The sequence below is a fragment of the Syzygium oleosum genome, unplaced genomic scaffold (genome assembly GCF_021117445.2).
Source record: "Syzygium oleosum isolate NSW1041296 unplaced genomic scaffold, Sole_v2.1 Sole_v2.64, whole genome shotgun sequence".
Taxonomy (NCBI): domain Eukaryota; kingdom Viridiplantae; phylum Streptophyta; class Magnoliopsida; order Myrtales; family Myrtaceae; genus Syzygium; species Syzygium oleosum.
In genome coordinates, this window is record NW_026607548.1 from 190,075 (window position 1) to 215,422 (window position 25,348).

A 25,348-nucleotide genomic window follows, 5' to 3' on the forward strand; every position below is an offset into this window, starting at 1 on the left:
CATTGAACATTTACATGTAGTTCATGGATTAAAGGGAAAATTCTAATTAAGGACCCACAGTGGGGCCTTTTTTTCAAAAGAGGATCCCAATTGGACTTAGTGTCAAATAAGGACCCGAAATGCCCAAAAAGTCTCAAATAAGGGCTGGGTCGCCGTGAGAATGTTACTATTCAAGCATTCAGACAGTAACTTTTAATTTTTTTCCTTCTTTTTTTTTCTTTTCCTTTTTTTTTCTTCTCTTCCTCCGCCGGCCATAGCCGGGGCCGGCGGAGGTCGTCGGCCTCAGGCAAGGCCGCCCTCGCCGGCGTCGAGCAAGGACCGCCCTCGCCCGGTGCCGGCGAGGTCGAGCCTCGCCGAGATCTGGCGAGGGCTCGCCGCCGGCCGGGCGAGGCTCGACTCGCCCGCTCGCCCGACGCCGGCGAGGTCGAGCCTCGCTTAGCGGCCGGCGGGCCGAGCCCTTGCCCGGCCGGCCGGCGAGGTCGAGCCCTCGCCGAAGCCGGCTGTGCTCGACCTCGCCCGTTTGGGCGAGGTTGAGCCTCGCTGCGGCGAGCCCTCGCCAACAGCGGCGAGGCCGACCTCCGCCCGGCCCAGAGGGCGGCCTCGCCTGAGGCCGGCGACCTCACGGCCGGCTATGGCCGGCGGAGGAAGAGAAGAAAAAAAGAAAAGGAAAAGAAAAAGAAAAAAAAAACAGAAAAGGAAAAACATAAAGGAAAAAATTAAATAAAAAATAAAAAATTTACTGTTCCGGTGCCGGAATAGTAACATTCTCGCCGGCCGGCGACCCAGGCCCTTATTTGAGACTTTTTGGGCACTTCGAGTCCTTATTTGAGACTGATTGGGCACTTTAAACCCTTATTTGACACTAAGTCCACTTGGGGCCCTCTTCTGAGAAAAAGGCTCCACTTGAGGTCCTTAATTGGGATTTTCCCTAGATTAAATTGAAATTGTACTAAACGTCCAGAAAACATATTGAACAAATTAAAAATTCGGAAACTATATCACACATTGAGGTAAAATTCAGGGACCACGTTACACAGTTTGCCAAAAATTCAAGGATCATTTGTGTCATTTTCCCTAACTTATTAAACTAATTCCTAATTAATTATTAATATCCCTAAATTTATTTTTTCTTATATTCAACATTGGACATTTGAATTTCACTTTAGAGTTGCAAATTTTTTCTATATTTAAAAATATATGACATTAAAGCTCCGTTTATTTTGCCAAAAATAAATAATTTGAAAAATATTTTTTAAAAATGAATTACTTGTATTGTTTGCGGAAATGATCGAATGAAAAGAATTTTCATTGTGTACGAAGATGTTTTAGACATAAATCATCATCGATAATGAAAACATTTTTCATTGACTAATTATTTCGAGCAATACAAGCAATCATTTTTTAAGAAAATATTTTCGAATCGTTTATTATTCGCGAAATAAACAAAGCCTTAATCATCGGAACCCGAAATTCAAACCTATAGGCCAGTGATTTGGTTGCAAAAAGTCAAAGCATAGGGGGTTGTTATGCAAATTGCATGGCGTCGAGAACATTAAACTAGGCTTATCAAGGCATCTCTAGGGACTCGCTTTGTGGATTTCATGAGGATGATGTGCTGACACTGAATCAAGATTTGACAAAATTGGCCTATGGGGTTTACATGCTATTCAATCTGTACACAAGCTACTCTCGATGATACTCCTTTCCCATTCATATACACCGCATCTCTCAACATCCCGAGGTGACAGAGCGAGTGAATTCGAAGGGCCCGTCCGGAGCGTATTTGAGATGACGAGCAGCAGGGTCTGACATGCTTGATATTCATCCAGTCTCTCCAAATCTGTCCCCTCCGACGACAAGTCCTTCCATGGCTGATAAAACGACCTGTACACAAAATAGGACCGATCATGACATGGAAGAATAAGTGACATCTATTTAGGTGAAATCGAAGTTGCTGAGTAATCGTGACTCTTGAATTAATCGCCAGTCAGTTTTACATCTATTCGTTCAAAAACGTGGAATATTGGTTGTATGATCACCATCCGGATTGACATGTATTAGGAGGAACAGAAACCACAAGACGTCAGGTAAAATAAGAATTACCATCTCCAAGCAGGATTAGCTTCAAGAGGGCAGCTTATCTTCGACAGTTGTGAGGCCACAGGAGTACCATCGAGCAAGAGATCTGATTCAGTAACTGCATAAATTGCATTCAAGTGTTTTAGCTAGACTTGCTCGGTCTAAGAATAAGGAATTCATTTTGATAAACAGTATTTCCCGCACAGTTAAACATAGTAGGTTAACCTACCTGCAATGTCGCAAAAATCATATAGTAGAAGGCAGAGTGCAGACACAACAGATGGAAGCACTCTGCAATCCGTGCCAAGAAGCTGTTGAAGGTACAAAATCGCAGCAGCTAACACCTTTCCAGTTCCAGATGTTTTTCGGCTTCTTCCTCTACTTGTTTCTTTGACAAATTGTAACAACGAATTCAGCATTTTCAGGTCAGATCTTTCTGAATATTTTGCATCCGTATATGTGGATCTATCAGAGAGTTCCCCATGAATTACAGATGCCACCAACCAACGAAGAAGTTTTGATGCCAAAGAATCTTCACATATTTCTTCCTCCGAGGAGATTGTTAAACTGATATGAGATCCTCCAGGATGAGGAATTTCTGTGGAGTCTGCTTTCAAGGCAACAGAGATTGCCCAAAGGACAAAATTCAAAAGCTTTTCTTCATCCTGTAAATCAAATCAAAATGAGATGTCATCGCACAGACTATCAATGACAAACCCACATTAAGTCGAGCTAACTAGATATAAAAGACATCAGTAAGCTACAGGATGTGGAAAAACACCCAAGAAATTTGTAACTGCATACTTGAGATGCTTGTGCATCCTTTCGGTCGCACCTCAAATATCTTTATCCAAGAAATTCAAAGAGTAATGAAAATATTCACAACTGTCCTATGACAATTGACTGCATAGAGAGAGAGAGAGACAGACAGACAGACCACGTCAATAATTGATGGAGGAGGTGCATTCATTAGAATAGACCTGAGACCAAATTCAGAACTTGGGAATGCTTGGGTGCCATCACACAACTTAATGGCATCATATATGTGAAACAGACCCTCGATGGCAAGGGTAAAATGTGGCTGGAATATCTTCCTTTTCTGAGATATCTTCAGGGTCGTCACCAATATCTGGAGGATCAAATGAATAACCAAAGTATTCTCTCTTAACAATTTTGCTTTGTGTGACAGAAACTTGAACAGATGAGAAGAAACTTCTGAGAGCTGCTCGAGAGCATGTTTCTGCAACCACTCTGTAATATTTCTGGACGAGATAATATTACTGATGACCTGTAGCCAAAAAAGTTAAAAGTCAGAGAAGCAAGTCCTTATCACGCGCTTAACTTTACTTAAGTCAGCATCACAATAAAGATCCCAATTGTATAAGACAATGTAGAAGCATTCCCCTAGATAACTTTCTAGTCCTCCAGGTATATATTCTTTCCAAATGTCCTCGCAAGTGACATGCATTTAAGAAAAGTTTTTTTTTTTTGGTAAGGTGCATTTAAGAAAAGTTTATGTGCCCAAAACCTCAAAAAAAAAAAAAGGGAAAAAACCACCAAAAACCCCAAACTTTGCCCTCTGTGACACATTTACCCCAAACTTTTTTTTGTGACACCAAAAACCCCAAACTTTGCTATTTGTGACACATTTACCCCAATGTACTGTAGCCTAGGGTATTTTAGTCTTTTTCCCTTTTTCTATTTTTTCTGTTTTTTTTTTCTTTTTTCCGGCAAGGCTCTCCGGCGACCTCTCCGGCGACCTCGCCGGCGCAGGCGAGGGCTGCCCTCGCCGGCGTTGGGCAAGGGCAGCCCTCGCCTCGCCGGCGTCGGGCGAAGGACCCTCGCCCCGCCCGGGCGAGGGCTGCCCTCGCCCGGCGTTGGGCGAGGGCAGCCCTCGCCTCGCCGGGAGTCGGGCGAGGGACCCTCGCCCCGCCCAGGCGAGGCGAAGGCTGCCCTCGCCTGGGCGGGGCGAGGGCTGCCCGCCGGCGTCGGGCGAGGGCTTCCCTCGCCCCGCCCAGCGAGGGCGGCCCTCGCCCAGATCCGGCGAGGAGACCCTCGCTCGACGCCGGCGAGGCTCGCCCTCGCCGGATCTGGCGAGGCCCCCTCGCTCGACGCCGGCGAGGGCCCCCTCGCCGAGATCCGGCGAGGGCGGCCCTCGCCGGCGTCGGGCGAGGTCGCCTCGCTCGGGCGAGCGAGGGCAGCCCTCGCCGACGCCCTCGCCCCTCGCCGGCGTCGGCGACGGCTGCCCTCGCTCGCCCGGGCGGGGCGACCCTCGCCCGACGCCGGCGAGGGCCGCCTCGCCGGCGTCGAGCGAGGGGGCCCTCGCCGGCGTCGAGCGAGGGCGGCCCTCGCCGGCGTCGAGCGAGGGTCGCCCTCGCTCGGGCGGGCGGGGAAACCCTCGCCCGACGCCGGCGGGCAGCCCTCGCCCCGCCCAGGTGAGGGCAGCCTTCACCTCGCTTGGGCGGGGCGAGGGTCCCTCGCCCGGACGCCGGCGAGGCGAGGGCTGCCCTCGCCCAACGCCGGCGAGGGCAGCCCTCGCCTGGGCGGGGCGAGGGTCCTTCGCCCGACGCCGGCGAGGCGAGGGCTGCCCTCGCCCAACGCCGGCGAGGGCAGCCCTCGTGCGCCGGCGAGGTCGCCGGAGACCTCGCCGGCGAGGGCAGCCTTGCCGGAAAAAAGAAAAAAAAAAACAGAAAAAAAATAGAAAAAGGGAAAAAGACTAAAATACCCTAGGCTACAGTGTATTGGGGTAAATGTGTCACAAATAGCAAAGTTTGGGATTTTTGGTGTCACAAAAAAAAGTTTGGGGTAAATGTGTCACAGTGGGCAAAGTTTGGGGTTTTTGGTGGTTTTTTCCCAAAAAAAAAAGATAATAAAAGAAAAGAAGAGAGAGAGAGAGAGAGAGAGAGAGAGAGAGAGAGAGAAGGGAATTCCGTAACCATTTTAGGTTGAATCAATTTTATTTCATAGATAATTCCAGCCATACACAGCTTAAAAATAAATGGAAGACCATGAGAGAGGGGGGGAATCCAATAACCATTTGAGGTTGCTTTAGTTTTATATTTTCATAGATAATTCCAGGCAATACCCAGCTTAAAAAGAAAAAAAAGACAACAAGAATTGAGAATGGAGAGAGGCGGTGGGGGAGGTTGACAAGAGAAGGAGAGAGGATCTAATGGGTAAGATTTTGTCTCTCACATGATGCACGGATAGGCAGAGAAGAAATTTCATGCCCTGAATGAAACAGTTTTGTATTTCCTATAGACTGTAAAGGGAACCATGAAAATTACTATCTGAAGGAAATAGACGTTAGGAAGAGTGACTACCTCTAATATCACCACCAATTGATCAAAGTAGAAACCCTTTTCGTCTCCAGACAGCATCTCATTGATATGAGAAAGGGCAGATGATAACCATGAAAACAAACCGCAGTGCTCCACCAGATGACAAGCCATCTTTCGCAATCTAACTGACTTCCTAACTATCTGCATGAGATGAAGATTTTGTTACTGCCATATCGATAACCCAATATGAATTTTCAATCACCAAGAGAAAATAGACATATCCAATAACGGATGACTCGTTCACGCTACCTGAAGAATGAGTTCTTTGGACTCATTATCTGAAAATGGAGAAGCATAAAGGCTCAGCAGATTCTCGAAAACGGAGTTCCTCATGAAAACCGGGGCATCATCATCATTGCCAAGACCCACATATACAAGTCGCAATATCCAAATTCTTTCGGCCCGGAAATTGACAGAGCTACTCCACAAAAACTCATGGAACATTGGTACAGACTATAGACAATTAAATGAAGCATATGGTTACAACGCTTTATTATAACATAAAGGCAACACACACAAAGAAAAACAACCTGCCTTTGAAGACTAATAAGGAAAGAGCAAGAAATTCATCATTTACCTTCATATTTACCCTGGAAGAGTGCATCAAGAGCTTACTGAGTGTAGGATAATGATCATTTGATGGATCCAATAATATTAAAGATGCCTCTGCTGCAAAGACGGCAATAACAGAAGGAATTCTTTGCCAGGGTTCTTCAATCCCATTTTGCACATAGTTCAACAAGAGACGAAGGTGAACAATGTCCTTCTTCTTTTGACACTTCTGAAAGATTATATGAGCAATTGTTCAGAAAATCCTTCAATGTATATATCACCAAAAAAACATAATATCATATTAATACAATAGTGACATGACAGAAGATCCAATCTATATATTGTAATTAATATCTCAGCATTTCCTTAATGGTTTAAGCAGGGTAAGGTAATTAACTTATTTCAGTTTGGTAACTGCCCAATTCAGCTAGATTTTCAGATCGAACAAAGTCACCACTTAAGTTTTTGCATAGCAACATTTAATATTTTTGTAACAAAACAGAATATATCTACTTCACTGTCATACTATCACAATAGCAAGTTGAATTTTAAGGATAATGACCATAATGAAAGACATAACTCATACAAGTGGAAATTGCTAGTACAAATTCAGAGATCGCAGCTGCAGATGAGATACTGTTACCTCTAAAGCAATCTTAAAACTGGCGAGAGTTTGATAAGCTAATCTCCTTATCCCATCATCAAGTGAAGATAAGCAGGAAAAAGCAACAGCTAGCAACCCTAGACCAGCAAACTCCACAGGATCAATGAAGCCAATTGGTAGAATATGAAGCGAAAATTGGAGAATGAAAACAGGATCATATCTTTGCTTCCTCTCAATAGCAGGTATGTGGATCTGCATGCGAGTTAACCAAAGAAAGTTAGGACAAAGATAGGTTCATAACTACCGGTCAAATAGTTTGCAAAAGGAGGAACCATGTCATGGAAAGGAAAAGGATCAGATGAAAAATGTAATTGCAGACATACCACATCTTTAGAGTTATTAATCTGGACCTTGTTCAAGAAAGAAGGCTCTTCATGTGTAGCTCTATTATATGGAAAATCTAATACAGTCAATGCACATAACTTGGGATCAATAGGAAGATTTTCCCTAAATTGCAGTCTCCGGTATTCATCTGTTTCAGTATCGGTCATGACATCAGATGACAAGTTCTGCTCCAAATCCCATACTTTCATCACTTTCAAGGCAGCACTTCCCCACAGGTAATTTGTATCAGTGAGCTTTACCAACTCTGATCCACCACTACAGTCTATCTCTTGTAACAAGTTGAATAACTCAAGATCACTTTCACCAAGGGTCCCGCCATAAGAATACAGAATAAATGAATGCAGCCGTTGAAAATTTATGCCATCCTCATTTCCCGAATCAATTTCGCTGCCACAGCCATTGAAACTGAAATGAATCAGAGTTCTGAGCAACTGGAGAACTTCCAGCCTCTTTACACTATGCTTGTTTGATTCTTGATCTTTTTTGCTGATGCGAGGAACAGCAACTGACCTAAGAATGCTGGACATGGGTCTCAAAAATGCTCCAAGCTGTAAAGAATGTGATAACTCAGGGATAGAGTGCAATATAGAGGGAAACTGAGAGTGCGCAAGTAGCAGCTGCAGATATGGCGCACATGAAAATTGTCCCTTGCACAGTGGAGTTAAAATATTCCTAAGTAAGTTCAAAGTTATGGGATCCTCAAACCTATAGAGAAGACAGGTTCTTATCAGCTGTCTCATGAAGGGAATGAACTTCAACTGAACAAGATAATCGTGCATCTCCTTTATCAGCTCGAAAATGCTTCTCAACATCAACTCTTCCAAATATTTGTACAAAGATTCACATTCTCTGTTTTTCTCCTTTTCAGAAGTAGAATCTAAACGGGATCTTTTAACAATCTGTTCCCAAGAACTCACCAAAATGCACAAAAATCGAATCCTTGATGACTCCAAACCTGCTTTTATCACGTGAGAGTTCTCGTTTGAGTATTCTGGTCCTTTATTTGTCAAAGACTCTGTACGATTGTCGCTGGGAAATAACAACATCCTACATAACAGTATCTTTGCCAAAACTCCATTTGTAAGATTCAAAATCTCTTTAACTGAATGAGAATTTAAATCCCTCCAATCACAATCTAGCAAGTCATTATGACTCTCACCATCGGGTAAAACTGAATCAAATAACTCCATTTGCTTCTTAATATTCAGGGAATCGGCATCCGAGACAAAGTGATAATGTAACATATGAACTGCTTTCCCAAGAGAACTGTTTTTCACAAAATTGAGGAGTTCGTCTGCAGAAGTTATTGTGAACTCACCATATCCTTCCTGAAATACAAACTTGGACACAAAACTTTTCCATTCACAGAAACCATTTAAGAGAATACTGGAGTAAAATAGAGGTATATATCCGAAATTCCAGTAGCACTGCTTCCCATATCTCAAAAAAATCGAATCCATGAATGACAAAGTAGTTGGCAGGAGCATCAAAAAGTCCTCATTTGAAAGACCTCTGCAATTGTTTGTAGACTTCAGATTGCCCTCAGGAGTCAGAATACCTGAAAGCACGCACCCAAAGATTGACAGATGCAGAGGACTCAACTGAGTAAGCAGAAACAAAGCTTTAGCTCTCATCATACTCATCCCACTAATGCAATAAGAAACCATCTGTGCTGGAGTGCTCACTATGACCCTCAAAAGTACAGAACTCAGCGGATGTACATTAAGATGCTGCACAGATTTCAGTCGGCAGGCGGCAGTAATAGCTTTCAGCAAACAAATATCAGTAATATCTGTTTCATAAAGACTGGAAAGTTCAAATACTTTCAAATAAATATCTTCAATAATATCAGCATTAAAATGTTGATCTCTAGTCCTCCATAACGAATCGTATTGTGATCTTTTATTGGTTTGCTGCTGCAAATATATACCGAGAGATTCAAAAGCATTGGCAGCAAAATGACATCCAATATAAACAATAGATTTCCGGCAGGATTCAGAGATTGTTGTGTCTTTCAAGTCAATTATATTGAACACAGACCAGACCAGCTTGAACGCCTCAAATGGGGATATAAGACGATTCAAAGTATTCAGAGCACGATATGTTGGCAGAAGGGGTCTGAAGTTTAGTGTCTGAATGCACAGATTAAGCACATTCTTGAACCCAATTAGAAGCCTATGTACCAGAGATTCAAAACCCTTCACAAGTTGTCTAGTCGCACCTGTTTCCACATTGATAAAGGAGGAGTGATTCTCAACTAAAGACAAGAAAAAAGCAGAAACTGCTCCCGGTAAACCAAAGCCACAGAAGTCTATCTCAAGAGATCTTTTGCTGGATAAATCAAAGGTTTCGATGAAATTTTCCAGAACATCTTCCCTGGCTAACATCTCATTGCAGCCCAACGGACAGGTCAAGGATACCGTCAATGCAGGATGAGAGAAGATGCATCCAACTGCTTCTTGGACATAGTCTGGTAACGGGATAAGTTCATCCTTCTCGGGAAAACCACTATTAAGTTTCGAATTCAATAGTTGAGACAAAATGTGATATAGTAGACTAATGCAGAGTTCAAAAGATTTTCTGAGTTGAACTGGTGGCATACTTCCTGTAGACAGTTGTAGCTGATGTATCCAGAATAGCACATAGTGTATATAGGAAAGGAGGCACTCAAGGTTCACTTGAGAGGCTTTTTGCAGGAGCAACTTTTTCATTTCCAAAGAATCTGCTAAAGAAGGGTTATCAAAGCACAAAATTGCAGGAAACAGCACATGGAAAGGTATCTGCCCCAACAAGAAACTCAAAGCAACAGAAGGAGATTCACTTGCACCAGTGCCACCACCAGAATTCGGTTCTTCAGAATGAAAAGATTGACTGCAAACCCCACCAGCATCATCTTTTCTGCCTTCAGAACCAACATTGACTAGAACCATTTTCACAGCTCTAATAACCATTTCAGGCCATAATCTAAAAACATCTGCGAGCAGATTGTGTTCAAGAAAGAATAAGGATGTCAAAAATGACCAAGAAACTCCACTTATATCCTGTGCAATGGTTACAACAGCCGGAAAATGTTCTACAATCAGCTTCGGTGAAGCGCACATAATTGAGGAAGAAAACCTTTCAGTAATTCCAACTCTTTCGATGGTCTGGCATCTCCTCATAGATATCTTCATTTTATCAAGTGTACCTAAAAAGGAACTATCAGCAGGTGTGGCCTTCTCATAACTCGCAAAAGAACAACACGTTTGACCCTGCAGTATGCTCTCTGCAAAGAGCAGCAAACTCCTGGGTGGTCCCCATTCGGCTGGAATATCACCAGAACCATCTACCATGTTTGAGCAATTGTCAATGCTCCCAGACAACAGTGACACAAGTGCAGCAGACAGGCATCCTGCATCTACCTGTTCAAATTCAGAGCTCTAAGCAGACTAGAACAAGAGGTTTCACAACATCAAAGCAAAACACAAATGAGTACCTGTGTTTGCAATACATACTTCAATGTACTACAAACGTACAATGAAAGCATTGTCTTCTCACATGATGAAAAAGAACCTGACTCAGACTTGAGCACCCTCAAACACTTTTGAAGGATACATACAGCAAGAGGGCTGAAAGATGGCGAAACATCTGCTAGAAAATAGGATAAGCATTAAGAAATAGTGGCTTGATTCATATAGTTGAATTAAGTATATCGAATAGGCCAACCAGCTTCAAGTAAACCCAATTCACATAGAAAGTAAAAGTAGAAGCGCACCTGCTTTTGAATGAACAACTTCACATCCTCAAAATGATGAGGATCAATGTGATGTCCAAAAACATTTTCCTTATCGTGTATAAATATAATCCGACTTTCCAATTTATATTGTAAATTAAACCTCATGACTCCTTCATGGTGGTTCAACAAGATAGCTAAGCCATTAAGCACTAACCATACTTGGGGAAAGCACAATACTGATACAGTCAGCATGGGCAAATGGTATATGATCAAAGTGAAGAAAGCATATGTTCAACAACCTTCATCAACACATTCCAGTGAGACACTACTTATGCAAAAACAAGACTTTCAAACATAGCGTAATTAGCAACCCATGACAGCAAAAAGGGGACATGCATGTGAAAAAGAATTACCTGAACAATCTTTGAGGTCATTTGAATTGTTGACAAGATTCCGGACGCTATCCCAATACTTGAATAAATTATTTCCAACAGTGGAAATAGCATCAGCAAGGAAAGAAATGACAGCTTGAGATAAAGTTGGTAGAACTTTAGTTTGTTGGAGGACAAGTGAACACTTATTGTCATTAAAACCAGGTAGAAACAAGAACCATGCATTAACCTCACGCGGATTCTTATCAAATGCACCAGTGCTCAACATAGCTGCCACTGACAGATCATATGATTGATCCCTGATGCTGCGAATTGGTGAAAAGAGTACTAAGTACATAAAGGTCTGTAGATGCTTGTACATCAGAACTGGAATTTTCCGCGGCAATCCACTTGCAGGGGCCAATCTGATATACTCCTTCAGCAGAGTCAGAAACGAGTTCAGCAAGTTAGTTGGCAGTTCCAAAGCATCGCGAAGAAGACTGACAAAGAACTCAAAGGACCCCTCCAACACCGTAGGCATCATATGCTGCAAGAAAGAAATTGCATCAGTTGCATAAGCAGTTACAGGTATGATGCTGGTATAAATGATGATACCAAACTGAAGGTTTATCTGAAGCTGAGATAGCAGACATGTCCCAAGCAATACACCCCTTAACCATGATGATGGCGTGCAATCAAAGAACTGACTATGAGAATTAATCAGGAAAAAATCTAGTTGTCGCAGCATAACTAAGGAGGAAGACTTATATAGGAGGCAACAAGCAATATGTCAGACACATACAAGAAAAAGTAAGACAAAGCAGTACCATTATGAATCAAGGGTAAAGAGCAAAGCGCAAAACGACAGAAAACTACTTGAAATTGATACTAGTCAATACTTCTAAGGTGCTATACTCTATAGAACAAAAGCTAAACTGCTATATATGGTGCACTGCTTAAGAAAATTAGGCGGAGCCTAAATGGTCACGGTCGATTAGAAGCAGTAAATTAAAATCATACAGTCTCCTGTGCAAGCTGTCAACCCTAGTCCATCAATGACTTTTCTAAAATGCATCATGTGATCATCAATTGGGAGATATCAAGTGACGTTAGCCATGTGGGGTCATAGGAAAAATATCCAAAAAACGAACAAATGTAAAAACCACCAGCAAGAAATTGGTGCATTGCAGCCTTTCATGATGGACATTTGTCATATACCTCCATCTCATCCACACATTAAAGTGATGATGTCTATTTCACTGATGATAAACTGAAAAACCCAATAATTCCACTATATGAAAATGCATGGAAGGCCATGAGATTACTTCTTCTATCACTGAGATGGTACTAAGCATTATTGTGCAGAAAATATGTGACATTCATTCATTAGCAGTAGGCCCCACCTGTTTTCCTTTTTATTATGGTGATCAATTAAGTCTTGTGCTCTTAGACTATCTACAAATCTTCCAAAGTAGATCTACGCTTCCAAAGAAAAAATGTGTATCAACTTACTAGATATATCTGGAGAGCATCAACAAGCCTGGAGTAGAAATATATCTCTGCCTCCTGCATGGTAGAAACAGGCACATGGGACTGGTCAAGCCCCCATATTTCAGCAAAAATATTTGCAAAACTATTTTCGTCACCTGACTCGTCTCCTGTTTCCACATTTTTTTCACTTTTTCCAGACAAACCAGCTTTTGGACTAAGTGAAATCCCGCTCACAATGATATCTCCATCATCATGAACATTGTCCGTTTTCAATTTCTTTACGCTGTTGCTGCCATGTAATTCCGAATCTGGCGTTCTCTTATTCTGGCCACTTTTTCCAGAGTTACTGCTCAGAGTAGAAAGTAGAGTCACCAAGACTTGGGGATCAGGGAGCAAGGTTCGGATTTCATTCCGTATTTCTTGCTTGAGAGTTTCCCAAGTTTGCATGTCCCCATCACTAGCACAAGAACAATGGCTCAAAGCACCGACAAAGGAATCTAAGAGCTTAAGTGCCTCCAGAAGAAGCCTCAAAGTGCCATTCTTGACAAGAAAATCGGAGTGAAGCAAGCCCTTGTTCATACCTGATCGACAGTATGAATGAGGACATACAGATCTCATGACATTCTGCACGTCCACACTATTCAAAGAAGGTGAATCACGAGATGCAGAATCAAGGAAACCAAAAGGAGAGCCAGAACCCACCGAAGAAACCACATCAGCTGCCAAAGAAGCAACAGAAAACCTGCAACAGATGCCATTTAAAATATGGAATTGGTCCATTGTTCAGTAACGAATGAAAGAGGAAAAAAGGAAGTGGAAAAGCAAAATTTAGCAAATACACTGCTCCACAGGGACCTACCATAGTGGTGATGCATGATCTTCCACATTGTAAGGGAACTCTTCCATGTATGCAGACCCAAACAATGGTCTTCCATGAACAATAGCCAAAAGAAGGTCTCTGTGATTCTTGAGTTCTGCTGCTCTAAGTTTCTTGATGAGGCCCACCAGTCGCGCGGCATTACCTTTCAACGTGTTTGTGCCTCTCTTTATATCAGGCATCAAGCCACTGGATGGATCCGTACAAACTATAAGTAGGATCCCATGAGCCAACTCTGCAGCTAGCCCTCCATTCTCCCTTCCAGAAATGCTGATGAGCTTCTCCAAGGTAACACTTCCAAAAAGAACACTACGCAGGCCAGGGGGAACTAAGGATTCTTTAGTGAGAATCCTATCGCGCAACGTGGATAGAACATGAACTACAATCTCATCATCATCATTGCCAAGACCACGAAGGACACTGGAGTACATGTCCTTCTGTTGCAGGATCCACCTCAACAATCCGGGTTTCCCTACCTCCAAAAACGACATTGCAAACCCAACAAGTGAATTTCTGGTGGAATACTTCCTTTTGACATCAATCTGCTTCTTCTTATACACGCAAAGCTTGTGAAAGCCCTGGCTTTTAAAATCAAACTTCTTCGCAACCTCAGAGGCTAAGTCGGAACCCCGCCGTACGATTGAAGCCATAAGCTGAAGTGCAGCATTTTGGCGCTTAGCTTCTTTGCTGTCCAGTTCCTTATAAATATCGTCCAACTTTTCATCAACAACCAACCTCGAAAACTTGTCAAGAGCCCTATGAACAACGGTACTACTGGCATCAAACTGTCGATACTTTCCATCGGGATGACTCAGAAGAGCAGAAATCAACTTAAATATGTAGGAAATTCCCGGTTTCCCTCGACGAAGCTTCCAAGCTTCCAGAAGTTCCGTAAACTTGGGAGAAGTCTGCACATACTTATGAAGCAAATGACCGCCATGACCACTCTTAAGCAACTTGATGAATTCTTTCGTGGCATCGGCACACAACTTGATTTCCATCGAGGTAACATAATGAAGAAGTTCCTGTAGTTTTGCATCATAAGATGCCTTCGGAACATCTTCAGCAATCTTTTCTCCACTACCTTCAAATTGGTCTTCATCCATCATAACTGCAATCAGCAAAAGGCACCCCACAAAACAAATCAGTCAAAACAACCCGTTTTCCTTCACGCCAATGTCTGAGTGATGAAAACGTATTGCACAACAAAACCAAATCAAAAAGGAGAAGGAAAAAAAAAAACCAGAAGAAACACAGGATGCTTGTAGAATGGGTATGCGCGTGACACCCGAGGCGTCCCAAAGAAAACCCAAGAAGAGCACGGGCAGAGACCGGAAGTTTAACCTGAGAAAAGCTCGGCGGCCACGTTTCAGCTGAAGCGCGTGGAGCATGCCATTGGAGTGGCTAAACGAAGGGAGGAGGCTCGGCTTCGCTACTCTGATCAACTCTCTGAGCTTCAAGTGCTGCTGGGTTTCGGGCTGTAGAGATAGAGAGAGAGAGAGAGCGGGGGGTGGCGCAGCGGAGCGGGGACGGAGGAGGAGGAGGAGGAGGAGAATAGCTGCTGCAGGAGGCGGAAGAGAAAAAGAGGAATGTGGCGGGGGAACAAGGTGGAGGGCAAATGTGTAAATTCCGCATGAGAAGGGTCGGAGAACTTTCTTTTTTCTTCTTTTTTTCCAAGGGTTGGAGAACTGGAGCTTGCATATATTTCGTCTCGGAAATATTGAGCTCCCTGTTTTTTTATATTTTGGTCGGGAGACGGAAATATCGAGCTAAAGAAAAAGGCCCAAAGATGACGTCATAATTGAATATCTAATCCGTGGAAGTGCACATTCCTTTTTTTGGAAAAGAAAAAATAAATTAAGGGCGTGTTTGGCAATCATTCTGTTCCTGAAAGCTGATTCTGCTCAAAAATGATTCTTTTTTATTAAGTGCCCAGGAACAATTTCTAAGCATTTGAAGGCGTTTTGGTAACTGTCCAAAATTTCTATTCTTGAAATAGAAAAAGAACAAAAATGCATTTGATAACTGCAAAAAATTTCTTTTTATTAATAATATTTTAATAATTTTTGAATATTTTAATATTTCTTTTTTTTTTCTTTTTTTTCCCCTTTCCCTTCATTGGCCATGGCCGGTGACTGGCCACAAGCCAGGGCCAGCGAGGGCTGGACCCTCGTCGCCTGGGCGAGGGCCGCCCTCGCTAGATCTGGCGAGGTTGGCGAAGGTCATCCTCGCCCTCGCCGGCCACAGTCCAGGAAAAAAAAATTTCTTGATTCTTAATTTTGTTCCAAAATTGATTCTTGAAACAATAACCTACTTTTTTTTTTTCTTGATTCTCGCTCCAAAACCGATTAAGGAACAAATTTTGGCAAATTTGTGCCGGAACAAAAATTTACCAAACAGTTTGCGTTCAAAACTTATTCTGAAAACAAAAAAATAGAAATTGTTACTGTTTAGCAACTTGCCAAACGCGCCCTAACTCGTGTTCCTTTCGAACTCCCTCGCAAAGAGTAAAAAACACTAGAAAAAAAAATTGAAAACGCTAAAATCCAGCAGAAAAAACCACCAAAAAATTTATTTCCGGTTGGAATCTAATTCGGTAAATAATATGACAAGAGAATTCACCAAATTAGTTTTTTTTCATTTTACAGATATTTAAATGGCCATCGCAATTTTTATCGCAATTAATGGAAAGCATATTTACGTAAATATCCCGCAGGTCTCGTATATACGCAGAAAATCTTAACTATATAAACCCTCGCCACCACATCTCCATCTCTCTCTCTGGACCCTTCTCTGTGAGATTGGGATCTCTCAAATCCTTCGTACCTTTCTAGGGTTTCCTCTCGCATCCCCTCCCTTCTCTCCTCTCCCCTCGTCAACCACCACCACCCCCACCTCCGAGCCCTAGCCTCGCGCTCCTAGGGTTTTGAACCCCCTCGGCTCCTCCAATCGCCTCCGCCCCCTCCCCCTCCCTCCCTCCCTCCCTCCCTCCGCCGCCATGATGCAGCAGCCGGTCCCGGGAGCCGCCCCCGACCAGCAGCAGTACCAGCAGCAGCAGCAGCAGTGGTTGATGATGCAGCAGGCCGCCCAGCCGGTCCCCCCGCCGGTGGGCTGGACCCCGCAGCCGGTCCCGCCGCCCATGCCGGCCCAGTCGCTGGCCGGCGGATCCGCCGCCGAGATCAAGTCGCTCTGGATCGGCGACCTGCAGCCGCACATGGACGAGGGCTATCTCCTCAACTGCTTCGCCCACTCCGGAGAGGTAATACCTCTTTTTTACCCTTTATGTGCTTTTGTGCTAGAGGCTTATCTTATTGTTTGGTCGTTAGGGTCGTCTTCGAACTATTGCCATACGTCTTGAGCTGAAAAATTGCAGGTCATGTGTTGGATTTTAAGATTTTGGAGAGCTAGGCCACGTTTCCTAGTATGAGAGATGTTAATTCTCTATTGACACGATTAACTCAGTCTACTTTCATCGTTTTATCTGTGAAATCCCGTACCTAATCAGAAATTTCCAAATGTACTGTACTTAAAAACAAATTGAAATCTGCCCGTTTTCATTCGTGATGATATATTTTTTTCACTTTCTAAACTTACCGTTAGCCTTTATTTTGGTACTCATTTTCTGCATATTATCATATATTAGTAGACTCTGTACTCGTATCTGCCCTCCTTACAATTTTTAAGTGGACGTGGGAATGTTGCTTCAGACTGATGGTTTGGTGACCGATGAATCTTGGACCTCTCTATCCTTTGTTCAGCAGCTTAAATTTCTAGACATTATTTGTTATGGTCTCCACCATTCTCTTCTAGCTACTACAGCTATCTGATAGCTGTTTACTTAATTGGCTCTCTCAGGTTCTTTCAGCTAAGGTGATTAGAAATAAGCAGACTGCTCTGCCTGAGGGTTACGGTTTCATTGAATTTATGACCCGCGCTGCAGCAGAGAGGATTTTGCAGACGTACAATGGCACATTGATGCCAAACTCTGACCAGAATTTCCGATTAAACTGGGCTACGCTTGGTCCTGGTGAGAGGCGTCAAGATGAAGGTCCTGACTATACAATTTTTGTTGGAGATCTGGCTGCTGATGTAACAGATCACACACTACAGGAGACATTTAGAGCTCACTACCAATCTGTGAAAGGTGCCAAAATAGTTATCGACAGGACAACTGGCCGTTCTAAGGGCTATGGGTTTGTTAGGTTTGGTGATGAAACCGAACAGTCGCGGGCCATGACTGAAATGAATGGCATGTATTGTTCTTCACGCCCCATGAGGATTGGGCCTGCTGCTAACAAGAAGCCTGTTGCTACCCAGCAATATCAAAGTGGTATGTATTGTGGCCTGTATAGTTGCTGATGTTGCTCGCTTTTAGTTACCTTATGCGCTGTTGTGGCTTATTGGTTATGATGATAGCAGTTTGACATGTTTTATGATGATTTGCAAGTTTACGTCAGAGTTTCACTTTGTTGAAATTCTAAGCTGAATATGCTCGATGCGTCTATTAGAGGTGAATTGTGTGAAAGGAATAGTCAACTTTGAAGATGAGAGGAATTTACAATTTCCTCAGTACTTACCTTTCTAAAATTGGGCGCATTTAATTCTAGAAAACATACAAAAGCTTATATAAAACTCATGTTCTCTTAAAGCAGGAGACCAAGAGGCTCTCATTTTGGAGCCTGGAACTGATTTCAGCTGAAATGATTCCACTTTAATGCGTGGCCTCATTTTAGGTCAGTTATTTTGTTTATGTCCCGAGTTCTATCAATTACCTAGTAGCATTTTCAATGCTACAGTTGGATTTACTTCACGCAATTGCTCACTAGGCTATCGGTCAATTTAAATTTTTACCGCTTTTATGAAGTTAATACAATGGAGTACTCCCTTTAGATTATGGTATTCTATAATGCCGTAGCCTCCTTTTGTTTCTTTAACATAATGTTGTCTTTGACTGTTCGTGTCACTAGGAATTTTCTGGACCAGTTTGTCTTTTGTTACTCGTTTGTACTTTTCTTTTGAGTCATTTGTTACTAGGACATCGAATTGGTAACATGAAAGGACTTGCCGAAGATGTTATGGGTGTGGACTAATTTTCTCATCAATTTGCTGTTATGAAGTGGGATGATCCCTATGTCCCTTTTTAAGTTTGTGGATTTTTATGTGCTTAAATATGAGATCTTTATATATGGGAGCCCCTAACAAATTACTTCTTTATAACATTTGCCTGTGTGTGCATGTTCTTCCATGTATATATGAGTTGCCTGTTGTCTGAAGTCTTACATGATCCATCCGAGTCTTTGTGAGTAGCAAACTGGCCATACATGTTTGTACTGATCATAGAATTGCAAGATCATTGCTGTGATGGCAATATTTGGCTTAAGTTGAGTGCATTAATCTTTCTCTGTTTTGAATGCTTGCTTCCCGAGGTCTGGAGTTCTGACTATTCTCTCCTGAAAGATAATTTCATTACCCCAAGACTTTGAAACTTCTGTGTTGCTTAGCTAGATAGCATTTAATGTGTTATAGTGTGTATGATCACATTTACATGTACGTTGCAGCATCTTACCAGAACAGTCAAGGAAACCAAGGGGAGAATGATCCAAATAATACAACTGTGGGTAGTCTATTTTTACTGTAAGATTTTTGATATGCTGCTTTCTGTTCTTGACTGATGTTCTTTTGGAGCTTAGATATTTGTTGGGGGTCTGGATCCAAGTGTATCAGATGACCTTTTGAGGCAAGTATTCAGTCAATATGGAGAATTGCATCATGTGAAAATTCCACCTGGCAAACGTTGCGGTTTTGTTCAATTTACAAGCAGGTGATTACTTGGTTTCTTTTCCCTCTTTTGCCCTCTGCATGTTTCACGTGAATTAACGTGTGTACTTACTCATTTCAGAGCTTGTGCTGAGCAAGCCTTGTTGATGTTGAATGGAACCCAGTTGGGAGGACAAAGCATTCGACTCTCATGGGGGCGGAGTCCTTCGAACAAGCAGGTAACTGGCCTTTTTGATTTCTTCGAAGAAGCAGGTTGATGGCTATAATGGATATGGAAATGACAGTGGGTTTGTAATTCAGGCTCAGCCGGAGCAGGCACAGTGGAATGGTGGTGGATATTATGGATATCCACAGGGATATGAAGCGTATGGATATGCCCCTCCTACCCAGGACCCTAACATGTTTTATGGAGGCTATGCTGGGTATAATTATCAGCAGCCCGTAACCTACCAGCAGCCACAGCAGGTAACTGCATTGACTACCTTTGTGGCTTTTTTTCTAATGCTTCTTTGATAAAAGTCGTGGGTAAGGTTATGCTGATGGGGGTACTTGACAAGTTGACAAAAATCATCAAAATAAGTTTATTGTTCTTTGGAATTATTCTTGTATGTAATAGGAATTACCTTCTCTTCAGAAAGTAAATAGTGCAGAAGTTATTTTCTATAACATCCGCCCTTTTCATCATGTTGTGTTTGCATTGGTGCAGTGATGCTCCTCACGTGATGGAATTATGAGCTGGCGATGTACCACCCTGCTGCATTTTGGACTGGGGTTGCCATGGATTTATGGTGGTGGTTGACCTATGGAGATGGTTTTCTGCTATAAGTTACTATGCATTTGTTTTGTGCTTTGTATCTCGGAGTTCATGACCCTTTTTTTCTATGGATAAGTGTGCTAAGATGAGGCAGTTTACTGTTGACATATTCCTGGTAGTAATGTTTATTGTTTACCGATTATTGTGCAATTTCATATTTTATGTGATGGAAGCGTAGTTATTCTTTGGGATAATGACACAAACAGTCCCTAAATTTTGGCCCAATGTGCAATTTGGTGTCTGAACTTTTAATTTGTTCAATGTAGTCCCTGAATTTTAGTACATTGAACAATTTCATATAGTTCATGGACTAAATTGAACATGTATCAAAAGTCCATGGACCATATTGAATAGATTAAAAGTTCAGAGATCAAATTGAACATTCGGTTAAAGTTCAGGGACTATATTGAAGAAATTAAAAGTTTAGGGACCAAATTGTATATTGGACCAAAGTTCAGGGACTGTTTGTGTCATTATCCCTTATTTTTTCTTGGGTCGCAAAGTAGTGCATCTTTGGGTTTGACAAATTAGACTAAGATGTTACATGCAGCGACATGGTGGCTGAAATTATCTTGTATATGATTCGTGGTATGGCGATTCTTTCTTTTCTAGGGTTGGTTTTGACCATATACATACTGAATCTCAGGATGTAACATGTGTGTCCTAAGAAGAGGTTACTCAGTCCTGATGCACTTGGTCAGGAAGATTCCATACTTGGTTATTGTGTATGGTATTTTTGAATGGAGAAATTCGGCCAATATTTATACTGTACAATACCAAACATTAGCTTTCTGTTTGTCTCTCCAGACACATATTTCAGCCTATTTCCCTTGCAATGGTTTGTCGGTATTAATATCCATCGCTATATAGATCGTTCATCAAAAGTCTTGTAGCCTAGGAATGAAAATTTTCAAACTGACAAGTTCAATCTGAACTGTCCCTCGGTCTTGTCTTTTGGTCTTGTCTTTTGGCGCACCATGGTTTCTCCATGGTAACGTGAGGGCAAGCTATGGTATCCGTGAAAAAGCATTACCTGTGAAACGCGACTTTTGACATTCAACCAGTGACATTCAACCTGCTTAAAGGTTGTCCGCGTATTTGGCAACAGCGAAGATGATCAATTGGTCTGTGGATGCGACCAAGGCAAGAAGTGATTCATATGAAATTGGCCGTTGGGCAGTCAATCTGAATTCCACTTCGAAAGCTAAATAATCAGACCCCATTAAACCAGTCTGCATGCTGATTGTTATACGCATCGGCAAAGGCAGGAAAGTTAATAGGACAGTTCCGGCTCTCGAGGAAAAAAGAACAATTATTGAACATAAAAATTTGCTTCGAGATAGTTGGACATCCAACAAAAAAAGAACTGCGAAACTCAACAGGCAAAAGGACAGAGCTTCAACTAGGACTTACGAGCTCGAGAAAGTCAAGTGATAGAAGAAGCTGTCTCCAATTTTAACCAGGTTGAATTCTCTACATCTTTGACCAGCGCTTGATATATTGCAGAATTAAGTGAATAAAGTCTAAAGAGCTTCAATACCTAAATCTAGACCTAAAGAAAGTTAGAAGTACACGATTACTAAAGCTTGTTATTTTAACAAGACCACTGGTTACCACCAAATCTCCCTCATCTCCTGTCGGCTCAATTTCAATTGTTCTTGAAAGATCGATCTCCGGGTATCTCGCCCTTCATTGCATTCTCCTGCAAAGCCTTGCAAAATAGTAACTTCTCAATTTGGGCTGCCGTGAAAGTTTAAGTCAAAGAAAAGATTGCTATTTGCTCTTTGGAAAATAATCTTACCTGCAACAGCTCAGTCATTTTGCCAGTTCTGCTGCTATCCAGATGCGGAGGCATGGTGCTTAAATGAGGGTTGATATTGGGTTGCACGGCTTGTAAAGGCTCAATGAAAAGAGGCTGATCATCGTCACTATCTTCGTCTTCTTGAGTACTGCCAGATTTGTCACCTGACTTGCTGCTCTCGTTTTGATCGGCCTCCACTTGTGAAGGTTCATGAATTCTCTTGATGACCTCTGTCACTAGATTCTCAAAAGGCATACCAGGAGTCCCTGTTGACTTGGTTTCTACCTCACGTGATGCCTCATCTGGGTGTTGAGTATCGATACCAGTTTCACTTTGTACATGTGCCACACTTCCTGGTACTTCTTTGTTGGATGAAGATCCATTTAAAGGAGAAAAGGTTTGGACAGAAACCGGCACCATGTGCTTACCTATCGAAGACATATGATCTTGAATTGAAGCCAAAGAAGCTTGGTTGGGAACAGGCAAACCATTTGCAGAAGTACCAAGGGGATGAAGTACCACAGGCACCACATTGCCTCTCAATGTCACCGGACGAATGGGCTGAGCTGTACCTGGAGCTACCTGTCTACCTTTCAAGACAGCTGAGCCAGGAGGCGATGCCACTAGACTAGTGGTTCCATTCCTCTCTCTCGAACGAGGGCCAGAGACCTGCATCTGTATATAACTCTCACTCTGAAGAGGAATCTCATTTCTTTTTATCATTTGGATGTTTGGTACCACATCGTTCTCTGCAGAAACAGGCACGTATCGCCCCGGCTTGAACACAACACCCCTTAAAGTAGTATCAGAGTCGCCAACCCTAACTGCAAGCAGATAACCACCATCAAATGCTGCTTCGATGACACCAGAAACCAACTGTCCTATTGAGATGTTGTTTGAACTGTTGGTTGCATGTACTTGCCGGGTTTGATTTCCGTTCACAAATTTATATGCAGGAGGGACATGTATATTTGGTCCACGATTAATGTTTTGATCCCTCAGAGCACGGGCATGCTCTGCAAAGATTGGGCTTTCATCTGGCATGGGATACTTTCGTGGACGACCACGTTTGCGTTTCAAAGGGGCACTGGCTGAAGCATCGGAGTTGATTCCTTGACTGGCTTGGTTCATCTTGTCAATTTCCAGTATATATTCTTACACCAACAAAAAGATCCTTTTTACTTCTGCCAACAGAAGAGATGCTGTTTTGAGATATTATGACAAAGCCACACCAACGATAAGACAAGTAATTCTCCCCAAACAAACAGTTCATAGAAACTAATGAGTGTGCTGCCTCGACTTTCAACCTCTAATCAATTTATGGGGAAATAAACACCGGATGTCATTAACAATCAATTATTGTGGCACATTATTCTAGAAAATGTTGACATCTTAGTAACTCAACAAAGATTGCCAAAAAGCCACCGATATATATTCAAGCTCAGTCTTTTTATGGGGAAACTGCAAACTCCAACGCAAACTTAAACTTTAGCATGTATCTTACATCTAAGTCACACGATAACTAGAAGAAAGAGAGTGAAGAACTCTCTCTAAGACATCTCAGTTACAGTTTATCAAGTAAAACTCTCCTAACTGGTCATGACAAACAAGCAATTCACTATTAGCTCCTCACCAGCTGCTAGCATATTCAAACAAAAATAAGGGAAAGTTCTAGCCTGATGACAGAAAAAACTATCAAGCAACGTCAATTTCTCTTCGGATGGGAAAAAGTTGACTTTGAAGTTTTATCTGACAATGCAAAGTCAATTTACTTTAGCACACAGCAGCCTTCTTCGTGATTACAACTGAACTTAAACGACAGACATAAAACAAATACCTATATTCCACCTTCCCTAAGATAAGGAAACTCAAATTCACAAGACATTGGAACCACTTGCTACTACCTTCTACCAACCCAACATAAGCAAGCAGCTGAATTTCGTCAAGAAGAAATAGCACAAACTCATACTGATAACGTATTTCCAACAAGTGAGCTACCCCAAGTTGCAACAACAGGAGATCTTACAAGACCGCAAATACAAAAATGGGTGTGCAGGTGAAGTTAATGCTTTAAATTATCAAATTGAAGGCTAGCATGAATTCCAAAACTCTCTTTATATCAACACAACAGATCAATAGGCAACACCAGGGTCTGTGCTCCCAAAGAATTATGTCTATAACAAAAATTGCTGGACACAAAAGGAATGCGATGAGCACTATCGACACAGAGGTCTGTACAAAAGAGTTTAGAGTCACGACATCCAAAAAACCGGCAGTCAGTCGAAGAGACGGCAACATCGACCGAGCCCGAGGAATCCCAAATTTCTCTCTTTTATTCCCAAAATCAACCAATGCCCAAATCTAAGACCTAAAACAGTCAAATTGCCCAAAGTAAAAATGCAGCAAAATCTAAAACAGGGAGCAAACTGAACCACAGATACAACCCGCACAGCATAAAGCATCCGCATGTTAAATCGACGGACCAACAATCACGTGCGCCGTCCTCCCGCACATGCACACGTGAACAGTGCGACCTCGTCCCACGATTCAATACATATGCCGGCCAAAATTTACGCAGCGGCAGCCATCAAAATGACCGGCGACCCACCTTTACTGTTACCTCGACAGCTCCCGCTGATATCTCGTCCGGTCGGAGTTTTTGGCCGAAGAAGCGCACATCACCGGCCCGCGAATTGCGATCTCGGACGCGCGCGCCGCATCGAGGATAGCCGGCTGCGATCTGGATCGCCGGACGTGGCGCTCTGCCGTCAAGCGAAAGAGGAGGAGGAGGAGAAGAAGAGGAAGGAACCGATTCGAATCGAAACCCTAGCGGAAGGAAGAGGAAGACTATCTCCCCGTGTTTGGGCTCTTGTTTTGGAGCTGTTTTAAGAAGGATTTTTAAAGCAAATTTGCTGCTTCTCTTATTTTAATGAAATATTATACCCAAAAAAAAATTAAGAAAACAAAAGGCAGGGTTTTTCTTTTTTTCTTTTTTTAAGGAACATTATTAGCATTTTCTTTTTTAGAAATTGTCGAAAATACCAGATTTGGAATGTTGTGCAACGTGGGAAAATCAATATCGTTTATTTCTTTTCGGTATGATTTTATATTGATCTATAAAGGAATGAAAAAAAAACGTGCGACATTACATTATTTACCTGAATATTCTTTAAAAACCCAGAAAAATTGAAAGTAAGGTGATTACTATATTAGACAAGAGATGATTCTGTTCCCAAGGGATTTTAATGCCTTCCTCCTTTCCAAAATTCCATCCATAATTTATCTTTAATTACATTAATCTGAGTAATAAGTACGCAAATTACCAAATTTTTAAATAAAAACATTCAAATTTTACCAAATTTTCTCACTTTTTTTACTTTTTCAACTGTCCTATGATAGATGAGAATCCTCCTCGTTCTCTAATAAACAAATACGTTATTAAATGATTTTGTATTTAGTGATCGAGTGGTGTTCGCGTTAATTTTCATGCACCTTTGGAAATTTACCTTTCTCGAGCGAT

At 42.2% G+C, this 25,348-nt stretch overlaps 3 protein-coding genes across 5 annotated transcripts; 1 reads left to right on the forward strand and 2 right to left on the reverse strand.

Annotated features, from left to right (window-relative positions):
* Nucleotides 1-1,558: 1,558 nt before the first annotated feature.
* On the reverse strand, nucleotides 1,559-14,993 carry LOC115665853 (uncharacterized). 2 transcript variants are annotated; one of them, XM_030587676.2, is made up of 14 exons: nucleotides 14,780-14,993; nucleotides 13,418-14,546; nucleotides 12,580-13,300; nucleotides 11,110-11,614; nucleotides 10,457-10,608; nucleotides 6,960-10,382; nucleotides 6,616-6,828; nucleotides 5,998-6,201; nucleotides 5,670-5,873; nucleotides 5,403-5,561; nucleotides 3,017-3,367; nucleotides 2,309-2,744; nucleotides 2,104-2,197; nucleotides 1,559-1,884 (listed from the first exon to the last, which is right to left on the reverse strand). In XM_030587676.2, the coding sequence occupies exons 2-14, from the start codon at nucleotides 14,542-14,544 to the stop codon at nucleotides 1,668-1,670; spliced, it is 7,806 nt and encodes a 2,601-aa protein (XP_030443536.1). In that variant the 5' UTR covers nucleotides 14,545-14,546; nucleotides 14,780-14,993; the 3' UTR covers nucleotides 1,559-1,667. The 2 variants fall into 2 exon arrangements, with proteins under 2 accessions (XP_030443536.1, XP_030443542.1); XM_030587682.2 differs by lacking the exons at nucleotides 13,418-14,546; nucleotides 14,780-14,993 and having other exon boundaries at nucleotides 12,580-13,015; nucleotides 13,140-13,299.
* Nucleotides 14,994-16,184: 1,191 nt separating this feature from the next.
* On the forward strand, nucleotides 16,185-20,177 carry LOC130137207 (polyadenylate-binding protein RBP45C-like). Its single transcript, XM_056307996.1, has 7 exons — nucleotides 16,185-16,694; nucleotides 17,291-17,765; nucleotides 18,994-19,049; nucleotides 19,126-19,256; nucleotides 19,335-19,431; nucleotides 19,514-19,678; nucleotides 19,920-20,177. Exons 1-7 carry the CDS (start codon nucleotides 16,434-16,436, stop codon nucleotides 19,920-19,922), a joined length of 1,188 nt encoding a protein of 395 aa, XP_056163971.1. The 5' UTR covers nucleotides 16,185-16,433; the 3' UTR covers nucleotides 19,923-20,177.
* A 1,144-nt stretch (nucleotides 20,178-21,321) lies between these two features.
* On the reverse strand, nucleotides 21,322-24,705 carry LOC115666353 (protein METABOLIC NETWORK MODULATOR 1). 2 transcript variants are annotated; one of them, XM_030588096.2, is made up of 3 exons: nucleotides 24,437-24,705; nucleotides 21,829-23,012; nucleotides 21,322-21,729 (listed from the first exon to the last, which is right to left on the reverse strand). In XM_030588096.2, exons 2-3 carry the CDS (start codon nucleotides 22,957-22,959, stop codon nucleotides 21,676-21,678), a joined length of 1,185 nt encoding a protein of 394 aa, XP_030443956.1. In that variant the 5' UTR covers nucleotides 22,960-23,012; nucleotides 24,437-24,705; the 3' UTR covers nucleotides 21,322-21,675. The 2 variants fall into 2 exon arrangements, with proteins under 2 accessions (XP_030443956.1, XP_030443950.1); XM_030588090.2 differs by having other exon boundaries at nucleotides 21,322-21,738; nucleotides 24,437-24,704.
* Between the last annotated feature and the right edge of the window lie 643 nt (nucleotides 24,706-25,348).

Bases quoted from the DNA above. Each gene is read 5' to 3' on its own strand.
- LOC115665853 (XM_030587676.2), bottom strand. From the start codon at position 14,544: ATGATGGATGAAGACCAATTTGAAGGTAGTGGAGAAAAGATTGCTGAA. The intron at 13,301-13,417 runs GTAGGTCCCTGT...CATCTGTTGCAG, and splicing joins GATCATGCATCACCACTATG to GTTTTCTGTTGCTTCTTTGG. The intron at 5,874-5,997 runs GTAAATGATGAA...AATTGTCTATAG, and splicing joins CTTCCAGGGTAAATATGAAG to TCTGTACCAATGTTCCATGA.
- LOC130137207 (XM_056307996.1), top strand. From the start codon at position 16,434: ATGATGCAGCAGCCGGTCCCGGGAGCCGCCCCCGACCAGCAGCAGTAC. The intron at 16,695-17,290 runs GTAATACCTCTT...TGGCTCTCTCAG, and splicing joins GCTTCGCCCACTCCGGAGAG to GTTCTTTCAGCTAAGGTGAT. The intron at 17,766-18,993 runs GTATGTATTGTG...TGTACGTTGCAG, and splicing joins TACCCAGCAATATCAAAGTG to CATCTTACCAGAACAGTCAA.
- LOC115666353 (XM_030588090.2), bottom strand. From the start codon at position 22,959: ATGAACCAAGCCAGTCAAGGAATCAACTCCGATGCTTCAGCCAGTGCC. The intron at 21,739-21,828 runs GTAAGATTATTT...CTATTTTGCAAG, and splicing joins AAATGACTGAGCTGTTGCAG to GCTTTGCAGGAGAATGCAAT.